The sequence below is a fragment of the Artemia sp. Qi Xiang Cuo genome, chromosome 5, assembly GCF_049724085.1.
Source record: "Artemia sp. Qi Xiang Cuo chromosome 5, ASM4972408v1, whole genome shotgun sequence".
Lineage (NCBI taxonomy): Eukaryota > Metazoa > Arthropoda > Branchiopoda > Anostraca > Artemiidae > Artemia > Artemia sp. Qi Xiang Cuo.
In genome coordinates, this window is record NC_142798.1 from 64,915,991 (window position 1) to 64,939,700 (window position 23,710).

Sequence of the window (23,710 nt, forward strand, 5' to 3'; positions counted from 1 at the left end):
CGCCCCAGCCTCCTTTTCATTTGGGAATCCATTTGGAACAAGCATGTAATATGGGTGCTGAGGTGAAACAGTTCCCTTCTTATTGAGGAAATATTTAGAGTGTGACATAAGATATTACGTTCATATGCTCAAATGCACAGAGGTAAAAAGGGTGGGGGGCTCCTTCTAAAAAAAAAGATTGGTCTGGAGACTCTTCCTTTCAGATAATTGAAAACTAGTAGTTGAAAATTTGTTTGGGCCTTTCAAAGAGAAATGTTTCGAAGGGATATACTTTTTCAAGTGGCGGCTATCATTCTTTGAGCATAAACCTCTGTGGCTGCCTGTATCCGAGTATAATATTAAAAATTAAATGCAGTACGAGCATAAGATAAATAAAACAATGTTTTATAATGAGAGTAAAGAGCGATGGTAAAAGCCTGCCCTTTGGTCATGTTTGCACCATCCGTCTGAGCGAAGGACCTAAAAAGATTGCGCAATCACAAGCGGTTAATACAACCAGGGGCTAATGGACAATACGACTATTTGGTTTAATACATTCAAAGGCTTCTACGAATCGGCCCATTTCCACGGGCAAAATATCACATGACAATGTTTCGTCCTTATATTGAGCAATTAATAATCTACTAATTCTTGGAATTAAGACATACAGAAATAACACTCTTTACACTTTACATTTCACTCTTTACATTTAAATTTAACTTGCACACTTATTGAAATCTTTACCTTTCAAATATTTGAAGTGCAAATTTTATTTTTTTTTTTTTTTTTTTCACAATTTGTTACGAGCCTATTTATCAAAAGAAACATGGCTAAGTTAAGAATTGTTCGAAACCTACTTATCAGAAGAAACATGGCTAAATTAGGGTATTAATTCTCAGAGCATTAAGGTACGAAAAAAATACGTTTGATAGCTTTCGCTACAGCATAAATTAAACTTTAATCCAAGAAATGTGGCAGGGAGGTGGGGTGAAAGGGCAGCAGTCAACTTCATCTAAGCGAATGTTTGTGTTTGTTATACCATCACTCTTAAATTTTATGCGGAACCTTGTTTTTACTTATTTAATGTCATAAGTCTTTTATAAGGTATGCAAACCAGACACACACGAAGCAACTTGGTTTTGGCTGGGCACCAATTATGGGGAGGGAGAGATTTGAGAAAACGCAAAAATAGACGGGTTTCACGGAAAATAAAATGAATTAGAAAACTTTTAAATATCCTGGATTTTAGGGGGCACCTGGCTCCTTCCCCTTCCACACTGCGTATGTACCTGATGTAAATACTAAAACCCAAACACAGATTATAATTGGATAAAAAACAGTTTTTTTAAATGAAAATAAAAAGCGACGTTCAAACTTGAAGCAAAGAGAAATGATTCTATATGTGAGGGGAAAGAGCTCACTAAATCACCCACTCCTTAAATTAAAGTTTAACTTATATTTCACTGCTTACAATCAGTATCTATAACGTGTTGTAACTTAGCATAGAAACCAGATGCTGTAGGGGGCATATAATATTTTCTGTTCGATAGTGCATGGTCCAATTTTTAAAGGAAAATGGATGTTTCTTGCTATTCTAAAATATTGGATTTTGTATCTTTTTTTGCAATGTTGTAAGTGTTTCTTGTTGAGAAATGTTACGAAGCTACATGTTACTTGATTGTTTCTGGGGACCGCTGGTTCCAATCTGTGGGGGTTCAAGGTTTTTACAAAGCAAGAGGAGCCAGTGTTTTTCCCCTGAAATGATTACGAGCATCCTTTTCACCTATTTTTATGCATTCATTTCGATATGCTCCCATTTAGGGCGTCAAGTTCCTACTTGTGAGAAAATAAGTAATACTCGTATTGCTTTGTTCCCACTGATGTTCAGACCTTCATGGTTGGGAATAGAAGAGGAATCCCCAAAGAACTGTCTCAAGACCTCCTTCTTTTAGTGGAACTTGATAAAATCATGGACATTTTGCCATTATTTCCTAACAACGCGCTTTTTTGACAAATAAGACCCCCCCCCCTCCCGCAAAAGAACCTCCCCTTCGAATTTTTTGTGGTATACTGAGTTATATTTGTTTTAAACTACATTTTCTATTTTCAGATGAAGCTCAAAGTGACAAGGCCAAAGACACTATAAGGGCTAAAGTAAAAACTTACCTAGAACGAGCCGAAAAGCTTAAAGAATTTCTGAAGAAGAAAAAGAAACAACCTGTAAAAGCTGGCGAGGCAACCAGTAATGGAAAGTAAGTGCTTTTTCGTAGCTAAATTTAATTTGTACGATCTAATACTAGATTTATTTCCAGTTTGGGATGTTCTGCAAATGTTATTTTGGGTAGGCATAATAGAAATAAAAGTGGGCTCTTCGTATAGTTGGGGCTATATACTTAAAAACCCATCCTTTATCATATGCATAGATTTCAATTCAGTGGTTCCAAAATTGTGAGTTGCGACATCAAGGAAGGCATTAAGGCTTTTTTGGGGAGTCATCAGTGAATTAGACTCAAACGAAAAAGGCTCATCCTGAAAAGTTCTGTCTCTATGGGATGGGGTTTATGACCTGCGCTTATTGTGATAATTCATCTGCCACCCTGTACTTTGTTCATGTTGCTTTCAATCCATTTGAATGTATTTATGGCTGCCAAAAGGTCCCATTTGGGCCTGGGTTTGAGGTAGGACTTTTTTTAGTTTTACAGATTCATAGGTTAGACGCCTTTATTTTCATTTTTCCTTTTATCTTGTCTTAGGCCTTTTTATCTTGTCTCTAATGTTACACACCTTAGTCGTTTCCATCTTTCTAAACTTTAAAATAAGTTGTTCACCGCATTTATTTTAAATTTTCTAAATTCCTTTTGCATATGCCTCCTTGGACCAGTAAATCTTTTTGTCCCAAAAATTTAAACTCATCTTTCCAGCTACAATTATTGATAAAAGAGCGCAAGAACTCGATCACGATTGGTCTTATCTGTTCTTATGATTGTAAAAATTGCTTATTTTTGTTTAGAGTACAATTTTGCATTTTCGTTTTTCTTTCTTTTTTTTTCTCCTGTTTTCCCCATATGTACTCTGTCATTTAGGGGCTCTGCTCCCTTTTTTGTTTTGACAGGTTATAAATAAATTGAATTGACATAGATTAGTGAAAATGTACTCCACCTTGACCATTCATTTATATTTCTGTCGGGGTTTTTCTATGTCTGTCATATACAGCACGTATATTTGCTGTTGTATCTTTCATATTCTATTCTTTAAACTTTATTGCTTCAAAGAATTGAGCATTATTTTTAAATTTGATAATTTCATAGACGATAAGATATTTTCTTTAAAAAAAACGACAAAACTCTTAGTAAAGGAAATAAAAACAAACATGAAAAGAATATGAAAATTGATCCAAAGGATTTTGGGAAACCTCAAATCTGAAAATATACTTCTTGGCAGTTTTGGGCCTCCTTCGCCCACCGTCTAAAAAAAATTGTCGGGTATTGATTCGTAATCAAAATTCTGGATGAGATTTCCTATGAAGTTTTCCTCAGCAAGATGAAAGGTAATGGAAATAAAATCCCAGTTCTCGCTTTTAATTTCTTGAATAGCTGTCCGTCTTTTCAAACCCCTATGCCCTCACTTTGACTAGCTCTCCCTTAAACTTTTTGTTATTACTTTGTCATCTAATCTCAAGTGAGATGTCTGAGGCGAGGGAGGAGCCTGCGCATGTATATTGGTCTCAGGCGGCTTGGTGCTATAGTCAGTTCTTTGTAGTAAGTTTCTTGAATGTCTCTTGGCCACAGCCCTCCCCCCTGTCTTCTTCACACTCTGAAGTTCCTGGCATTACCTTCTCAATCTGTTTGCGATATCCATATTGACATCATTACAAATCAGATTGATTTGTAATTTTTTTTATTTTTTTTTCTTGACATATCCCTTACTCTAGTTAAGATTCTTTCAAAATTTAAATAAAAAAGAAATTGCATTCTGACCAAAGGTCTGTATAGCACAAGGTACCGGTCTCTTGACGCTTCCCGTGTTTTTTTTTTTTTTTTTTTTTTTTTTTTTTTTTTTTTTTACTGAGGGAAATAAACACAAAGCAAAATAATTCGAAAGGGAGCTCCGAAGATTGTTGTTTTAGAGCACAATTACTTCACGTTTGATTTTAAAAAAAAAACAGGTTTAATGATCCTACACGACAGACATGATGTCTTTGAGTCAACTTTGTGCAAAAGAGCTTGATTCCTGCATACAGGTAAACTCATTAAGGTGTTAAACTCATTAAGATTCGACAAGTCTTTAAAGTGTTTTAACTCCATATGTTCTTTTATTTTTGGCTTAGTTTTAGGCTTATTTTAGTTTAATTTTTGAAAATCTTGTAAATATACGAGTTTAATCGTTTTGTTACATGGTTCTGTATATTTACTATTCATCAACAAACTTGCTTATTGTGCTTTTTTTTTTTGTTTCTGTTTTTTTAATTGATTTTAATTTTCTGACTGACCTTTATCGTTTTTCGTTTATAAAGTGTTAGAAAAAACAAAAATAAATTTTTTTAATAGGAAATCGTCCAAAGATGAGTAAGTTGACGAGAGCGACTCTGACGACCCAGAGAAGAAGAAAATGCTGGCGAAGCTTGAAGGGGCCATAGTTATGGAAAAACCAGATGTCAAATGGGACGATGTTGCTGGCCTGGAAATGGCCAAAGAAGCTTTAAAGGAAGCTGTCATTTTGCCTATTAAATTTCCTCATCTTTTCACTGGGAAACGAACACCTTGGAAAGGAATCCTCTTGTTTGGTGTGAGTAAAATACTTTTTTTCTTCCAAAGCGTATAAAATAGGTGTCTTCTGAATGTTTAGGTGCTTCCAGTTGGAAGATAAATATGCCGATTTCATCACGTTATTGACAGATAAAAAGAAATAAAAAATTTAGAAAAGGGATAGAAAAGTAAAGTGTTCATTATCTTTTGCCATTATATCTTAATGCTTAAAAGCGTTACTAGAATAGAAACTATTAACACCTTCAATTTTTACCTCTCCTTGGAAATGTTCTATTTAGCAAAACGGTGCTGGAGATCTTCTTCTGTGAGCTCTATCTCAATGCTTGCTTTTTGTGTTAATTGTTTGTGTTTTCACAAAATATTTCTTAATTGTTCTTTCTTGAATTATTTGTGTTTAGTTTATCCTTCTTGTGTTTTTTGCTAATTATTGTTTTTTTTTGTGCTCCACTTTATTATTTTCTGTTTTACATCTTCACGAGGTTGAAAATCATATTATTTTTCCAAAAGACAGATTTCATCTCTGGAAACAGATAAATTCGTATCGTGCAAGGTCATGAAAACAAGGTTGATGCTGACAGACATCACAAAAAGGGCCGGTGCATTGTCTAGATGGAGAACCCATGACTTGTGTTCTCCATCTTTGTGGAAGAAGAGGAAGAATCTTCCACAATCCTATTTTTCTTCTTCTTCTCCTTATTCTCGCACTGAGTTGAGTAATAACCTCACGAAATAGTTACGATTTATCTGTTTGGCCCTCTGGAGTGCAGTGAAGGTATTGATCATCACTTGAATTGTAATTGGGTCATTCAGGCTATTTTAGCTCATAGTATAGTTGGGGTCTGCCAATGCGTCGATTGACACTTAGTAAAAATATTACAGTGACTTCCATGGATTGAGCAAAGGAAGCTATCTTAACTAAATAAAAAAAAAAAAAAAAAAAAAAAAAAAAAAAAAAAAAAAAAAAATTCAAGAGATTGTTCTGAAAACCAGCAAAATAAATGCAAAATAGTTCAAACTAACAATATGCTCAATTTTGACCACTAAATCAATAGAAATTGTATCTGGTGGAATTCAATAAGGAATAGATTCCAGTTCAAGAGCAGGTTATAATGTTACCTTCTGGGAAGTTTTTAATGATTTAGCTTAAAATTTATTTATTTTTATTAATTTGATTTATTTGATTTTATTATTTGTTTTTGTTTTTGGTTATTCGTGACTAGTATAGATAATGGACATAGCATAAGAAACCTTCTACCGGTTGGAGTCAAAACCAAAAGCTCTGGACACATTGAGTATTCCATGTATTAGGGGTTCTGTTGTGTTTTGTGCTGGGTTTCGGTTTATGAATGAATTTTAATATTAATAACCCGTCTAATAATCAACAGAAAAAGACAGAGCTCAAATAAAAAAGAAAAACAAATACAATTAACTAATGACACTGAAAATTGCACACAAAAATGTACCTATAAAGTTGGGCCCACTTATCTTTGTATTTAGTATTTAGTTTTTTATTTTGTACTTATTTTTACAAGTGCATACTTTTTGTATATATTTGTGTTTGTTTTTAATTTCCTGTGTATTAGATTATTTCACTTAGTGTTCCTAACCGAAGTGAGTTTAAGGAGACACAAATGTTTGAGCATGCTTGAACAATTCCTAAGACGGGGCTGGTTGACCCCTTTGTAATGTCATAGCTTCAAGGATAAGATGTTCAACATTTTCACGTTATAAATTTCGGTGTCTATCCCTTAAGTAACAATTAGACTGGGATATAATATTTTATAAGGCCAAACAATAAGTCCGAAGAATAAAACATATTCTTTTTTTTTAAGTAACAATGGGTTTATTTAAAAAAAAAAAATATATATATACATCATCGATTCCCTGAAGCAATGCTATTCAAACGCAATAGAAGGAAGGGGGTTGTATAATAACCCTCGAGAACGCATACAGAGAGAGCTTCTCGATTCAGAGCTCTCAGATTATCAACGGTTTCTCCAGATTTTCCCGTAATTCTCTCTTAAAGGCCCTTTTGTCTTCTCTGTTGATGAATATGAGTCCCCTCCCAAAGAAAAGGCCGTATGTTCAAATGCTCTTCAAATATTCTATCAGATTTAAAGAAAAACTTCTTGCACGCTCCTGACAACTATTTAATTGAAAAGAAAAATAACTACTATCAATGAATAATGCAAGTTATTGGATGCTTTTCGTCTTAAGACATTTTACTGGACTTTCTTCAACGAAATGTGCATTATAGTGACGGCCCTTTTGGAACTGAATTCTTCGAAGATTTTCTTCAAAGTATTATGAATGATAATGCCGGTTTTGTTGGACCTGAATTCTTTGAAGTTTTCTTCAAAGAATTGGGTATGATAGCAAGGCCGTACCAAGATGTTTTTCGGAGGGGGTTTTTACTAAAAAAAAAATTTCAGGGGGGGAGGGGTTCACAAAAATATCTAAAAAAACGCATACAAAATTTGTTTATATCCATTTTTGTTACGTTTTTACGATTCAGACAAACGTTTCGGGGGGGGGGGTTCAAACCCCCCCCCCTTGGGTACGGCCTTGTATGATAGTGGAAATAATATGGGTATTCAGAATCCCTCCTTTTACAGTGGGAAGTATTTTGGTGGATGTTGCAAAACTCCAAGTGTCTTGGGGAAAGAGCCGAGACTTTCATGACCCTCACCAGGAAGAGTCAAATATCCCCATACTGAATGCTACCATGGGTTATAGGAAATGGTAGCAGAGGAACCTTCGGCAAGATCCCTCTATTTATAGAATATTTTCACGACCCAACGTGACAACATTGACGAAAATGCCATGATACTGAAAATTCAATTTAACATAAGGAGATGGCATAAAAAAACAGCTGCACCCCATTACAGCACTGCCTGGCAACTTCATTAAAATGTAGAATTTTCAAGAAAATTGGATAATCGAAATCATTAACCTGCATTTTTATTGTTAAAACTGAAGCTCTGTTTTGGAACTGAGCGGTTCTCTCGTAACTAAATTCTTTGAAGATTTTCTTGATAGAATTGTGTATGATAGTGATGGTTCTGTTGGAACTGAAGCTATCTGTTGGAAGTGAAAGGTTCTGTTGGAACTGAATTCTTTAAATATTCTTTCCAAAAAAATTGTGTATGATTGAGACGGTTTTGATGGAACTAAACCAGGTCGTTTTCAGAAATTTTTTTATTAGAAGAAAGGGAGGATTGGCATGATATTTCCCGGCAAGGCCAGGATAACCGATACTTTTCTTTTTAGTTTCATGCAAAGCAACGTTTTGAGACAAAAAAATCCGTATTAGAGTTAAAGTGAATTGAGTTTCTTGAACAATCGAATGATCATCTGCAGTACCACAAAAAATTTTTTTCATCCTCCAGACATGGCCGTGCTTCCATACGCCGAAATTTTTTGGGGTTCCTCCGAATTCTCTCGGAAACATTGGGTTCGCCGAAATTTCGAAAATTAGCGTTTACGAAAATTAACAAATTATTTGCCCTGTTAACATTTGTGTGTTTGTGAACGTTGCATTATCGGGGAGATTCCAGATGTTCCTCTGAATTGTCCCTGAAAAATTGGGCTCACCAAAATCGACTGGAAAATTAGCTTTACGAAAGCTAATCACTCATTTTCCCTGTCAACGTTCATGTATTTACGAAAGTCGATTTTTGGGGAGATTTCAGAGGTTCCTCCGGATTTTTTTGGAAACCTTGGGTTCGCCGGAATCTTGAAAATTAGCGTTAATGAAAACTAACAAATTATTTTCCCTGTTAACGTTCGTGCATTTACGAACGTTAATTTTCGGGGAGATTTCAGAAAACCCAATTTTATTATCTTGGGGGGGGGGGATACGAATCCTGAAAAATCTGGGGATAGTGTAGGCACCGAGACGAAGTAATGATCGCCTCTGGGTTTATTTGTGTATTCTTAGTTTTCCATATAGTTATTCATGGGGGGAAAAAACCTCGTGCTAGCCACTATAGTCGAACGACAAGGCCCGGTGCTGGAACGTGTTTCCTCTTAAAAATTCACACTGTCACGTATTGGGGAAGGGGGTACGCCCACCTTTTAGTCACTCGGTAAAAAAAAATAAGTCAGTAAAATCGGAGGCTCACCCTTTCTGAAATCCTAGATCTTACGGAATCTCTAGGTACCTCATTTCAAGTTGTCAAATATTTTTTTTTTCTCCCCGGAAAAAATCCTGTGTACGTAACTGGCTATGCGTGTTACTTCTGTGTACATAAATATATGAATATAGACAAACAATTTGAATTTGGTTTGTCACTGGGGGTGGGATTTGCAGGGTAATAACGGAAGCAGTTTATTTTGCAACTCTTCTTTTCGTTTAAACTAACAGAAAAAGGGTTTTAAACGGGTAGATTTTTGTAACAGTAATAAACTTTAAATTACCTTTACTCATGGATTCCTTTATCTTTGGCTTATTTGCGGAAGATAAAGACAGTAAAGCGAACTTCAGTTTGTTTTTGTTAATTAAATCACGTCATAAGCTAATAATCCTACAAATCAGGTTTTTAAATATTTTACGTCATGAACTTGAATTCTTGTAGCGTTCAGTCACCATTTCTAAGCCTATTATTTCACACTGAAGAAATGTTTATAGATATATTCTTTTCTGTCATATAAAAACTAGTTTGGTCAACAAAGACTAATGGTAAAGATGGGAAGGTTTCTGCTTATTTTTTTCCAGCATATTCGTATAATTTCTACGAATAGATTTATACTTCATATTCGTATGGGCAAATAATTCGTATAGTTTTTAAATTCAAGCTTTTTTTTAAATTCATCCCTTGCCCACTCACCCCCAAGAAAAATCGTGTATATAGTTCTATTTATATACATGCACCCCATTTTTGTTCCCTTCTGTTTCCCCATTTTTTCACTCTGTTTTTACTATTTTGGCTAACCCCTATTGAGTTTCACGATTGTTGGAGGGGATTGTTGATTAAGTTTGGGATTTTGACATATAGAAAGGCTGTTTTTGTCTGGTATTTTCATGCTGCTTGTTATTCTTTTCCTTGTTTGTATACAAACTTAGTTGCGTTTTCCACATCTACATAGTTAATATAATGCTTAGAGTTATTCACACTGAGGAATTTGTCCTTTGGTGGCGCTGTGGGTTTGATCTCAGCTTGGTAATACGGGACCTAGAGTTCGAACCCAACTGTAGAAACTCATTGCAGGGCCGACGTAAGGACCTAGCAGTCAAGAAGCGTCGTTAATATGATACTACTACTACTACATGGAGTTATTTTAGTATTTGCCAAGATAACAAATACATGGGAAAGTTTGGTTTCTTTTTTATAATTCCAAATTCGTTGTATTTTTCTTTGGTCTAAATTAGCGTTGAAGTCTTATCTACTACTGGAAAGATAAGTGTACATCTAGGGTCATTAACTGGGGGACCGCCTGCAAACTAAAACATTGTCTCTTATCTTTCCAGTTTAAATCGCCGACACAGCAAAAAGTGTAGATTGAAGTTTCTCACTGAGGGAACCTTGAAATAAAATATTAGAAACAGATTGCGGACATATCAATTTCTTTAGCTGTTCTTGTGTTTATTTTCTTCTTGTTCCATTAGCGGAATAATTACGTTGTTTAGGCAGGTACATACGCAGGAACAACTTTCTGAAGTAAATGTTTGAAAATAGGAAAAATTGGTGGTTTAGGTCATAATTATTGAACTTTTATTGAGAAATCTGATGAAGGAATGGTGAGATGTCCCCCGGGCCAAATACCTTTGTCTGTGATGTAGCTCCTAATTTGTGTTTTATTGGTCTGAGTTCTTTTTCTGCATTTTCTTAGAAATGAGTATCTTCGTCACTCCTTATTCCAAAGTTTTTTTTTAATTTTATAAAAATAGTTTTATTGGTGCAAGTTTATGCGGCCCAATTGTATGATTTTGAATTGAAAATCAAGTATTTTGCAGTAGGCATCAAGACATGGCTAATTGTAGAAAAAAGCCAAGACAGATAGTCCGAGTAATTTAGAGGCAAAAATGTTTAAATAGCACGGGTAAATGGTGGGAGTAAGTATGACTCTCTTATTGGACAAGTACTTGCGTGTTATTTTTTGGAAAGGCACGCCTGCCTAGAGTCTCAGCCAGGTTGACCAAGAATCTAAAATTGACATAGGACCATTATATTGGCTAGAATGAGAGGCAAACAACGCACGCCCGCCTATAGTCCTAGGAAGCTTGACCAAGAATTTAGAATTGACACAGGACCATTAATTTGCTTGGAATAACAGGCAAACAATCGTTTAAAGCCATTTTCATCTTCCAAATAGTACATATTCATTGCCTAAGAGTTTAGATCCTACGCGCACATATTGAGGACATGAAAAAGCATTTGGCATAGCTATCCATGTTGCTTATCTGTTTAGGTCAAAATCAGCCTGACCAATTGTTTTGAGGGTGTTCTCTGTTCCCAAGATTAATCAGGGGCTAATTACTTCGATAATCTGTTCTTTATATTTTTAAAAGTAGTTGACTCTACTTAATAAACGTTCAAGAATTAATTCGAAACGGACGTTTCAAGAAAAATTTTTAAAAAATTCTAGCCAAAAGATTGTCAAGGAAAAGAATAAAAAAAAAGGTCAAAACAATTATATGAATGTTCGTTTAAAAATTGCGAATATATAAATCCCCACTAAATACATCCACGCTTAGAAATGGCGCTACCCCCCCCCCCTGGGATTGGTTTGATGCCATTTGATCTTAGACGCTTCTTTGTCACTTAAGGTGGAAAAGGTTATAGTAAGCCGCCTTAAATAATTTTTTCTTTAGCCTCCAGGTACTGGCAAATCGTATCTAGCTAAAGCCGTAGCTACGGAAGCAAACAACTCAACGTTTTTCTCTGTCAGCTCATCTGATTTGGTGTCCAAATGGCTGGGAGAATCGGAGAAGCTAGTTCGAAATTTATTTGACTTGGCACGACAGCATAAACCGGCGATAATTTTTATTGATGAGATTGATTCACTTTGTTCTTCAAGATCAGAAACGGAATCTGAATCAGCTCGACGAATAAAAACTGAATTTCTGGTCCAGATGCAAGGCAAGTAGCTTTAGCTTCGGACTCATTCTTGCTCTTGTGATAAACCACGTAATCAAAAATTTTAATTTGGCGGCAAACTTAAAAACTGAATGTTAAAAATCCACAATAAACTTATAATAATAATAAGTTGTATTTTCACTTTCCATCAGCTTTTCCTTTTTTTTTCTTTTTTTTTATCTTTCTATGCCCTATGTACTTGGCCTAGGTGAAAAAAATTAAACAAATTTTTCGCAAATATAACAGTGATACATGATTTGAGTCAATTACACCATTAAGCAGTCTTCTGAATTCTGGGAAAGATCTGGCTTGTAGAAATTTAGGTAGTGATGTGTACAGTATTCCTTGTTCTTGGGGAAAGTTTCACATTGGCCGAACTTACCAACAGTTTGATGAACGATTTACTGAACATCGTAAGTCAATAGATACGGCTCTGAAATTTAGCAAACCTCTTGAAACTTTCGTTTCAGCTTTGGCAAAACACGTTTTCACTACTCTGACCATTATGTACAATTTGATGATGACACAGCTATTTCTAAGGATAGGGGCTCAACACAATGGGCTGGAGAAGCTAGTGAAGTAAAAAAACGTATTTTTGCTAATCTTAGAATAGATAGAGATACAGGTAATTTAAATATTGATTCGATTTATGACATTCTTCTTTAAATTAAACCAATAGCTTATAAGGGTAATAAGGTTTTACCAAATCACTAGGGGGCTAGGTTAAATATAAAACATAGGAGAATTGCAGCAGTGGAAGCTAGCAAAAGAATTATTTCGCAACAGAATAATTTATTTTATTCAGTCGCTTCATAGATATTGTTTGCTTTTTTCTTAGTTTTATATTTTATTTAATTTTAGATTTTATAGATTATTTTAGATTTTATCTTTGTTTTTAGCGTTGAAGACGCCTTGTTTTATACAGGCGATATATCCGCGTCGTTTTAGTTTATCTTTTCCTTCTAATGGCTGTAGTCATGTTTGTTTTCTTTATGTTGATATTCTTATGTTGATATATCTAGATATTTCTATGTTGATATATCTATGATATATCATTTAATATTCTGGGCACTTGAATACAGAAAAGCAAACAGCATCTCGGAAGATCCTTATTGAAACTTTCAGGGAGTGTTTGAGGGGCAAAGTGGACCTCAAACTTCGACAGAGGTAAACATAGATGAAGTTCCGGTGAATCGAAATACACTATGCATATCCAGGCTATCAAATTAGCATATCTCCAATTCGTTAATAACTTAGAGAATGGGGTTCAAACTTTCAGCTAGTGTTGGGGGAAGGAGACTTGAGATTTCATGTTGGGAGAGGGAATGAGCTAAAATTGATTATTTGCCGATCTGTGTGAACATTTGTGCACTGTAAGTCCTTATGGGACTTGTGATGAATCTCTTCACTGTTAGGTAGAGAGATAAATTTTTAGTCTCTCTGTACTGCTAGGTTGCCAAAACAGCGTTTTCCATAGTAACTCGGGAATGACTTTTGGAATCAAATTGAAACTTTCAGACTATGTTCGGAGAGCACGTTGACCTTAAGTTTTGACTGGTGGAAGGGGGCCAGAGGAGGAAAAAAGGTGATAGAAAAGTTGTCTCCAATCCGCCTAAAAATTTTGGCACTGTAAACCACTGTGAGACTAGAATCTATTCCTGGTGAAGTAGCTACTTAAATCGAATGACTATGTTTGTCCCGCTTATTTAAAAAAAAAAAGTGCATTAGCAACATAGGGAACGGCTCGGGGGATCGATTTAAAACTTTCAGGGAGTATTTGGGAACCCAATCTCCAATTTTGATTTGCGGAAGAAGATGGATGCCATGGCAATATCTATATCTAGGGTGTCAAAATAGTATATCAGTAATATCTTTGGGAACGGCTCGGGGGATCGAGGCGAATCTTTGAGTGTTTTGGGAGAGGGCAAAATAAAATCATATTTGGTTTTAGGGGAAGGATGAGGAGACCAAAGATTGTCTTCTTGGATCCACCTAAACGTTTTTGTACTATAAGCCCCTATGGGACTTAGAATCTTTTGAGGGGAAAGTAACGTAGTAAATCAAAAGACACTATGTGCGCCCAGGTTATCAGAATAGGGTGTCTGAAAATAAACGCCAAAAATATGCTTATACAATAATAAGATAATGCCTTATTATTGTATAAACAATAATAAGATAGTGCCTGGTAGACAGTGACCTGGTCCGCCAAAGATACATTTTTTAACATTGACAAATCGAAAATTGCTGCGAACTCATGGAATTAATTTTGTTATGCCTTAAACAAACAATTTAGTTTAATTAGTCTTATATAAAGTACGTTCTATCCATACTTTCTTTCTTTTAAACACTTTCTTTTTAAATATGTTTAAATTCATTTTAAAATTTCATTTAGGCATCAATTTCTCATCTGTTTGAATGAGATAAAATCAAAAGGAAACGTTTTAACAAAGAAAATGTCCTTTTGAAATAAATAAATAAAATCTAAAGTCTCAGTTGTAAGTATTCTAAGAATTTTGTTTTTCTATCCTATAGTTTTGATTAGTATCATGATTTTCATCTTTTGTTGTTGTTGGTGTTCTGAAGAATAAGACTATCCTCTTCGAAATGCATGTCGTGTTTGGTAAGCGCAGATGACGCTCTGGCCTTTAGTGTTGGGGAGGGGGGGGGGGAACTAATTGTTTGTAATTTATGTTTGTTTTAAGTTTCATTTGATTTCTGTACTTCTTAAATTTCAACTAGTCGTCCATAGTAGTATCTGATATTTTTGTGTCAGAAATGTTAGGGGTACAAAATTTTAAATAAAGAATCTAATTGTTTAAATCATTTTGTAATTTTAGAAATTTTGTTTTTATTTGGCGCGGTTAATAAGTGAAAATAATTAATATATTATTAACTAATTAATAAAATAAGTAAAAAAAATTGAATAATAATAATAATTGAAATAAATATTAATAATTAATAATAATTAAATAATGTAAATAATAAATCAAAAAATAACTTATCAATTAATTGATGAATTTAAATAATTTTGTTAAAATTTGGCCTGAAAATTCTGTGGGAGACAGGGAGGGGGCGGAACCGCCACTGTTTTGTGTTTGATGTGATTATTTATTTTAATTTGTTAGTTTCGGGTTTCTTTATTCATTCATCGTAATCTCTGTCTGTTATAAATTTGATTATTATATGACTTTATTTCTGAATGTTTTAGGTCCAAAATGGCTCTTTAATTTCTGTGGAAAACTTTTATTTGGAAACATTTTTTTTATCAATTAAGTTGAAATCGTTAGAGTTGAATTTAACTACGGATGTTTTGCGTAGTTTTGTAAGTCAGGAAGGGTTTATACTCTACAGCAATAAAGGAGTGTTGTATTTGTGACTTTATTAACTACACATTTAAAGATTCTATTTATAGTTTCGGAGATAGGTCAATACTGGGTGAGGCACAGGCACCTCCTTAGAGAGGTGGACCATTCTTCAAATCGCACAATTTAGAAACACGTGTTTTTTTCGTAAATAGTTCTGAAGATCAGCCGAAACTGAGCGAGGAGCTGGCAACTCTCTTGAAAAGGTATACTGTGTTTCAGTTTCCACAATTTAAGAAACTTTTTTTTATAAAATGACATTTACATGGGCATAGGAGGGACAGGGGGGTGGGGCAAAAACCTACTTCGTGCCTTGGGGCTTAAGAATCCAGCTACGCCTCTGGTTGATAAGTTCGTAGCGTGCACCCGAAAACGTCATTTTTGATTGTTCAGGGATGAAAAATCCAGTCAATGGATGCTTCTCTGAATGTAAAGTCTTCTTGTCTTACAACAACCACTCTGAAACCAAATCGATTAAATATTTTTTTTTTAAATACAAGCCTTCATTGACTCAATCCTATATGTTAAGATTACGGATTAGAATCCCAAAAGTTAACAGACCAAATGGTATGTTAAGGAACACAAATAATTGACAATTTAAGTCGTCTAAGTCGTCTTCAAACACTTTTTCTGTAATCAAATAGTTAAGTGAAAATATTTGATTTCATCTTTCACTGGTGCTTAATCGATGTGACAATTGAACTATTCAGAGAATCCTTGTCAATGCTCGGATTTATTTGATATTTTTTTTGTTTTTACTTCTAACATTGAAATTTGTTTTAGTTTACCTGATGATTATCAAGATCTTCAAAAAAAAATATTTTCCCCATTCTTTGTGAACAATGCAGAATTTAGTTCAAAAAGTTATCTTACAGACAATTTTTGGGGGGTTTTGGAGAGAAAGCTTCAACTCTTGAAAACTCCTAAGTGTCTGATCATAAATGTCTTTTATATTTTTATAGGTGTTGGCACAGATATGGAGGGAGTTCTACTTCTTGGAGCCACTAACATTCCCTGGGTACTAGACTCGGCAATAAGACGAAGGTTTGAGAAAAGAATCTACATTCCGTTGCCAGAGGAAAATGCCCGAACTCGAATTTTTAAGATACATTTGGGAAACACTCCGAACACATTGACTCAGGAGGACTTCAGAGAGCTTGGCAAACGATCAGAGGGGTATTTTTTTGCTATTATCTGTTATTAGCTTGTTTTAGAGCCTCCTCCAATCTATATCATCTTACTAAGACAAATAATCTAAGTCCCACATAAGACGCTTTTTACATACTCGTATATATACTATCCAGTGTGCCATCTCTCTCTGCTCCTTTGGGTCTTCAGCCTTTGCAGATGGCCATGGTTTCACTCAACTTGTTTCACTATTGTATTTTCTTTCTAAATTACGCAAAGATATTTTTAAAAAATGCTATTTATTTCAATGCGTCATATTTCTAATTTTTATTTTTGAATTTGTATATATAGATTTGCATTCTTCTGATTCCAGGCTTTTCTAGCAGACTATCTCAGGTTTATAGCCGCAAGTCAGCGAAGAAACTTAACCAACGAACAAACACTTGAATTTATAAATATATATATATATGTATATATATATATATATATATATATATATATATATATATATATATATATATATATATATATATATATATATATATATATATATATATATATATATATATATATATATATATATATATATATATATATATATATATATATATATATATATATATATATATATATATATATATATATATATATATATATATATATATATATATATATATATATATATATATATATATATATATATATATATATATATATATATATATATATATTTAAATTTTCTGCAGATAATCTTGAAGCCAAGAGTGTAAATCTATGTACATAAATTAATAAAAATTGAAACATTACATCATGAAAAAATGGCATTTGTGTAAATGGCAGTGCAATAAGGGCCATCCCCGAGGGTCGAAGACACGAACAAGCGGAGGGAGCCTAGACAAAGGCTATTATAGATATAAATATGAACGCATAATTTAAAAAAAAAATGAATTTTGTTTATATAAAAACTGGTAATTGGTAGAAAGGTAGCTTAGTCTAAAACAGCTGTTGTCCATCGACGATACATGTGCCACTGGAGTACGACGTAAACTAGTCAAGGGTACGTAGGACAAATTTTTAATGGCAGACCCTTGACTGTTCATTGCCGATTATATTACGTAAACACCAAACAACACCGTTGGGCCTCCTAGAATTAATGGTCCGTCATAATGTAAACTTTTTCTCCTTCAACTCATTCTGGGTAGGTTTTGGGTAAATTTTCTTATTTTTCTTTTTTTTATTATTTATTTTTTTAATAGTGAAAATGATCATAATGAAGAAAATAAATTGGGCAATAGGCCAGAGTAAAGCTGGACAACTTTTTGTAACTAGGACAAGTTCAGGATTACCAGCAGGGAGGATGCGCCACTAAAATTGATTTAGCGCTGTTAAAGATAAATTTTCATATTTTGATATGTGTTTCAATATGGAGAATATATTTTTAAGTAGGTTTTGGCTTTTTTTTAGTCAAGGGTCTGTCAAGTTCTGTGCTAAGCATCGAGCAGTTGCTTTGAGAATAACAGCAGTTGTTTGGAGGATAAATTTCTCCTTGTTGATCATAAGCTAATAAGATATAAAAAGGTTGAAGTGATTGAACGAAAAAAGGCAAGATAAACGAGAACTTTAAAAAAAAAATTAGCTTATGCACGCAAAATAAAATAAGTTGAAACCAAACATTTTAAAATTTTGAAGAACCGAAAGAAAAGGCAGAAACGGCTACCACATCCAAGGAAGGCAGCAGGCGCGCAAATTACCCACTTCCAGCACGGGGAGGTAGTGACGAAAAATGATAAAAAATAAGCTTTAAAATGTCAAATTTCGATATGTGGGCCCGTTCTTTCTGTTGTATATTTATCCATCCTTGTTTATCTCCTATCAAATGCGTAGAAATATTCCTGTTTCATGGAATATGTTTTTTTTCTTATGGAGGGGAAGGGGTCGGAAATCTAAAGAATAAAAATTTTAGGCTAAAATTGTATGACCCTAGTGTACCAAAAAAAGGCTAGGGGGCACGGTCCCTTCAAAAACGAGGCCCGAAAATGGGTACCTTTTCGATTGGCTTAAATTTTCGACTCTCAAGCTCTTGGGTTAAGGGGACCCAATACGTAAGAAAAAACAGAAAAAAATCAGGCTTGACTGAAAATGGAACCCGAAAAATCCCCAAAATAGTTTTTCTTTTTTTTTATGAACATCGTTACTTATATTCTTACTTCTCTTTGACTCCAATTATACTTCCGCTTTATATTTTGGCGTGACACTGCTAGACCTGGAACAAGAATTTAGCTCTATTAGCTTGTGGCAGTCGTTTCCTAGAAATTTGTTATTGATAAATAATAGAATATAGTAATCATGCACGAAGAAACACTTGTTTCAGGTAAAAAAAGAAACGAATTTCATGAAACAGTAATATTTCTGAGCATTTGATAGGAGATAAACAAGGATGGATAAATATACAAAACTGAAATAACGGGTCACACATATCGAAATTTTATGTTTTAAAGCTAATTTTGTTTCTCTGGACAACTATGGCCAAAGCTTTTGCTTGTTATGAAAATGGAAGTTTCTTTTCAGGTATTCTGGCTCTGATATTAGTCAATTAGTTCGTGACGCTTTGATGCAGCCTGTACGACGTGTTCAAACGGCAACGCATTTCAAAAAGGTTAGCGGCCCGTCTAGGAAGGATCCTAATCAGATTGATAATGACATGTTGGCACCTTGTTCACCTGGTGATCCCGGAGCAATTGAAATGTCATGGATGGACGTTCCGGGTGACAAGCTGCTAGAACCACCTGTTACTATGGTACTAATATGTTTTTATTTATATTATACAGGCTGATTTGAGGTTTTTTTATGCCATGGATTTCATTTAATGTCATGGATGGACGTTCCGGGTGACAAGCCGCTAGAACCATCTGTTATTATGGTACTAGCACGTTTGTTTTTATATACAGGCTGATTTGAGGTTTTTTTTATGTCATGGATGTCATTTAATGTCATGGATGGACGTTCCGGGTGACAAGCCGCTAGAACCATCTGTTAATATGGTACTAACACTTTTGTTTTTATATACAGGCTGATTTGAGGTTTTTTTATGTCATGGATATCATTTAATGTCATGGATGGACGTTCCGGGTGACAAGCCGCTAGAAACACCTGTTACTATGGTAATAACACGTTTTTTTTTTATATACAGGCTGATTTGAGGTTTTTTTTATGTCATGGATGTCATTTAATTTCATGGATGGACGTTCCGGGTGACAAGCCGCTAGAACCATCTGTTATTATGGTACTAACACGTTTTTTTTATATACAGGTGGATTTGTTGTTTTTTTTATGTCATGGATGTCATTTTATGTCATGGATGGACGTTCCGGGTGACAAGCCGCTAGAACCATCTGTTATTTTGTTACTAGCACGTTTGTATTTATATACAGACTGAGTTGAGGTTTTTTTTATGTCATGGATTTAATTTAATGTCATGGATGGACGTTCCGGGTGACAAGCCGCTAGAACCATCTGTTATTATGGTACTAACACGTTTTTTTTTATATACAGGTGGATTTGAGGTTTTTTTATGTCATGGATGTCATTTTTTGTCATGGATGGACGTTCCGGGTGACAAGCCGCTAGAACCACCTGTTACTATGGTACTAACACGTTTTTTTTTTATATACATGCTGAGTTGATTTTTTTTTTATGTCATGGATGTAGATTATTTTCATGGATGGACGTTCCGGGTGACAAGCCGCTAGAACCAACTGTTATTATGGTAATAACACGTTTTTTTTTTATATACAGGTGGATTTGAGGTTTTTTTATGTCATGGATGTCATTTATTGTCATGGATGGACGTTCCGGGTGACAAGCCGCTAGAACCATCTGTTACTATGGTACTAACACGTTTTTTTCATATACAGGCTGATTTGAGGTTTTTTTGTATGTTTTTAAATTAAACATGTTCTGTTCCAAATAAATTGGAATAGAACGTAACCCTGCTTAGCTCCTGTTGAGGTTTTGCGTTATGTGAGTTGTTCTCTTCAGTTCAGATTATTATAAGATTAAATCAATGCATTCATATCACTCTCACAATTATTGTACTTTTATTCCCCATAAATATAGAAATTGAGGAGTAATTAGTGTGCGTAAACAATCGAAGTTTTTTTTTTTTTTTTTTTTAGATGAATCAGAAAAAACCTTACAAACTGGAAAAAAAACTAAACTAACAGAGGAGTCCAATTAATTATAACTTTTTCGCTTCTAATTATAATCCTGTTGAAGAAACACAAAATTAGAAAAAAAAATCTAAACGGTTTTACTCTTTCCCTATGTGGGACTCATTTGACCTCATTAAATAAAATCACTTAATCAAATTTACTTTTGCAAAATATTCACCTATTCATTAGAAGATGGTATTGAAATCGTTTGCACACGCTAAAGACAAATAAATATTTTAAAATAACAATAGAAACCTGTTTTAATTGGACAGAGTGTTAACTTCGGTCCCAAAACCTCAGGTAGAGAATACTACAACTGGGTGTACGTGACATCAATCGAGAAATCAGACCGAATAGTCGGCATAAAGGGTTAGCGTAAAATCAACTGCTTTTCTACTTATCTTACTTGGTGCGTTTCCACCTACTAAAATAGTTTCGTAAAGCATGATGCCGGTAAAACGAAAAATAAGAAGTCAAAAAATTGAAATCTAGCAAGACAACACTAGAAGGTTGTTAAATGGCAATGACGAATCGACTTTTATATCAGATCTAACGCTTTCCTGCTCAGTTTAATCAAGAACAGCTTTAAAAGTTGACATCCAAACCAGCGAACAGTGCCATGTTCCGACTGAATAAACGGAAAATACAAATTTTAAAGAATTTCTTTGCGAAAACTGCTTCAGCTTCTTCATCATTCAAAGTTTTCTTGGAATCTTCAGATCTATGATTTCTTAATGATGTTTAAATGGTGTATTTTCATTAACATAAACATCTAAATATTTACCGTATCCATTTTATAGTCTCAGTATACTTCCCAGCAAAGTCCTAGTGGCAACACTGTATTAACCGACCGCTTTATTTGATATCTCAGTCTCCATTATCTGAAACTTCTGAATTTGGCAGAGTGTGTTGATCGACACAAACGCCTAAATATATAGCGTATCCATTTTCTGTTTTCGGTAACATATCAAAGTCCTTGTTCCTGTAACAACACTGTACTAGCCTACCGCTTTGTTCAAAATCTGAGTCTTCCTTATCTGAAACTTCTGAATCCGGCTGTTGGTTCGTGTTTTATTTCTTGGCGAGATATGGTGTCTTAAGTACTTTCAGAGGCTAAGAAAGTCTCAGGCTTCAGTGCTTAGTTTTTAAGATCCTTGAGAAGTGGTCAGAACTATGTTTTTCACAAATATGTGAAATGAAACTGTGCCTAAAAATGAGACAGTTATTGTCTGTGCCAAAAAACCTCTACTTCTATTATATGACATAGTTCCACTTGGAACTTTTGTGACTTGCTCCTTTTATATGCTTGTTTGAAATAATATTGAGAAACCTTGTATTTTATCTGAATTTACTACTTGACTTTCCTTTGTTTTGTTTCAGAGGCATATGGTGAAATTATTAGGAACTTCTAAAGCTGCTATCATGGTTACTTCTCAGCTCAAAATCCCACAGCTCCCGGCCCACCCAATACCCTACCACTCAATCCACACTCACCCTAGAATCCGTACACACTCTACACCTCACAAACAAAAATATTTGCTCTATAACCCACCGCACAAATTACTACCCTCTTCTCAAAGCTCCAATCTATATCTCCCCAAATTAGCGCCAAATGGCTTGCCCACCCTCCTTCTATTATATGACATAGTTTCACCTGAAACTTTTACAACTAGGTACTTTGTTTGATTGTTCTGATTAGTATGGAGAAGCCATGTATTTTATTTATGAAATACATGTGTTATGTATATTATATTATTTATATTATATATATTGTATTATTTGAAAGCCATGTATTTCAAACTTTCTTTTATTTTTCATTGTTTCAGAGGGATATGGTGAAATCACTAGGAACTTCAAAAGCTACTGTCAATGAAGAAGACTTGAAAAAACTACAGAAGTTTACTGAAGATTTTGGACAGGAAGGTTAATCTGTTTAAAGCTAAAGTTGTTTTTTAATGATTTATTGCATATAAGAGTTACTTAATTTCTACTGCCGCGAGTTGAATGGTTTTTATTGATAAAGTGCAAAGGCTAGAAACTATTTATTCTAAAAGCGAATTTATATTAATGCCAACCGAGAACGATCGAGAAATATTGCTAAATCGCTGATTTCACGTCTAAAGGTCGTATCCAACAGTTTTGCATTTATTGGCTATTCATCCATTATATTCATTATAAGCCGAATTTATATCCATTATAAATTCAGAAGTCTAGCCCTGAACCACTGTTTTTACAAATCTTATTTTAAATGCGATTTGACTGATTTTTAATTACAGTTATACCTCCGATTGTACTATTAGTTCAGTTTCACCCAAAATGTTGCTTAGGTTTTGAATATGGATTAATCGCTAAGTAAATGTGGAAGAAAATGGGATAAGTCCTGAGTAGATATTAATTTGTAAATATTAACTTTTAAAGGGAAGATTAAGGTCACTCTCAGAAAATAGCTCATTCGAATGAGTTACGTCTCAACAACAGGCGTTACGAACGAGTTACGTAACTCGTCTCAACGCAAGCACGTAGAAAATCTGTGACACAGTTTAAGTACGCGATGACAAGGGTGTCGAATATCCCTTCGACAGTTGGATTTCACTTCACCCGAAGAAAAGAGTGTCTTCGTGCAGGCGAATATTCGGTTCGCTTCTGTTTCGGCCCAGAGTTTAAAAAATCGCTTTTTAGAGACAGAATCTTGTTTAAAATAAATTTAATCTTTATTTATGGAAATGTCAGGATGAACTTTTAGTATTCTTTTTTAAATAGATATTCAAAAAGAGTAATTTTCGATACACTTAGGCTAGGTACTGACAGGAGTAGAATATGTCATCAGCAGCTCGATTTCCTTTCATCATTTCTTCATGCAGGCAAATATTCGATTTGCTTCTGTTTCGGATCAGAGTTTAAAATTCGTTTTTCCGGCAGGCATAATTTTTTTTTTTAAATAAATTCAATCTTTATTTATGGAGAAGTGAAATGTGCTTCTGGGATTCATTTTAGATAGGTATTCCCAGCCATAATTATATTTTTTTTGGAGCTTTTGTGCGACGTTACTTCCATACTACCGGCAAAATTTTAATGGCCGAAAATGCTGCTTCCTGTAAATGGCTGCTTCCTGTAAATGGCTGTAAATGCTGCTTCCTGTAAATGGCTGTTATGTGTAAATGGCTGTGTAATCCCAAGAATTTTCC

At 34.3% G+C, this 23,710-nt stretch overlaps 1 protein-coding gene across 1 annotated transcript; it reads left to right on the forward strand.

The window, feature by feature from the left end:
• The first annotated feature begins 2,091 nt into the window (after positions 1-2,091).
• Vps4 (vacuolar protein sorting 4) lies at positions 2,092-23,458 on the forward strand. Its single transcript, XM_089089845.1, has 6 exons — positions 2,092-2,231; positions 4,527-4,764; positions 11,560-11,827; positions 16,149-16,362; positions 18,883-19,111; positions 22,352-23,458. The coding sequence occupies exons 2-6, from the start codon at positions 4,588-4,590 to the stop codon at positions 22,451-22,453; spliced, it is 990 nt and encodes a 329-aa protein (XP_088945971.1). The 5' UTR covers positions 2,092-2,231; positions 4,527-4,587; the 3' UTR covers positions 22,454-23,458.
• Positions 23,459-23,710: the final 252 nt, after the last annotated feature.

Coding starts and splice junctions, on each gene's coding strand:
- Vps4 (XM_089089845.1), top strand. CDS start 4,588: ATGCTGGCGAAGCTTGAAGGGGCCATAGTTATGGAAAAACCAGATGTC. Junction 4,765..11,559: donor AAGGAATCCTCTTGTTTGGT/GTGAGTAAAATA, acceptor TTTTTTCTTTAG/CCTCCAGGTACTGGCAAATC. Junction 16,363..18,882: donor CTTGGCAAACGATCAGAGGG/GTATTTTTTTGC, acceptor GTTTCTTTTCAG/GTATTCTGGCTCTGATATTA.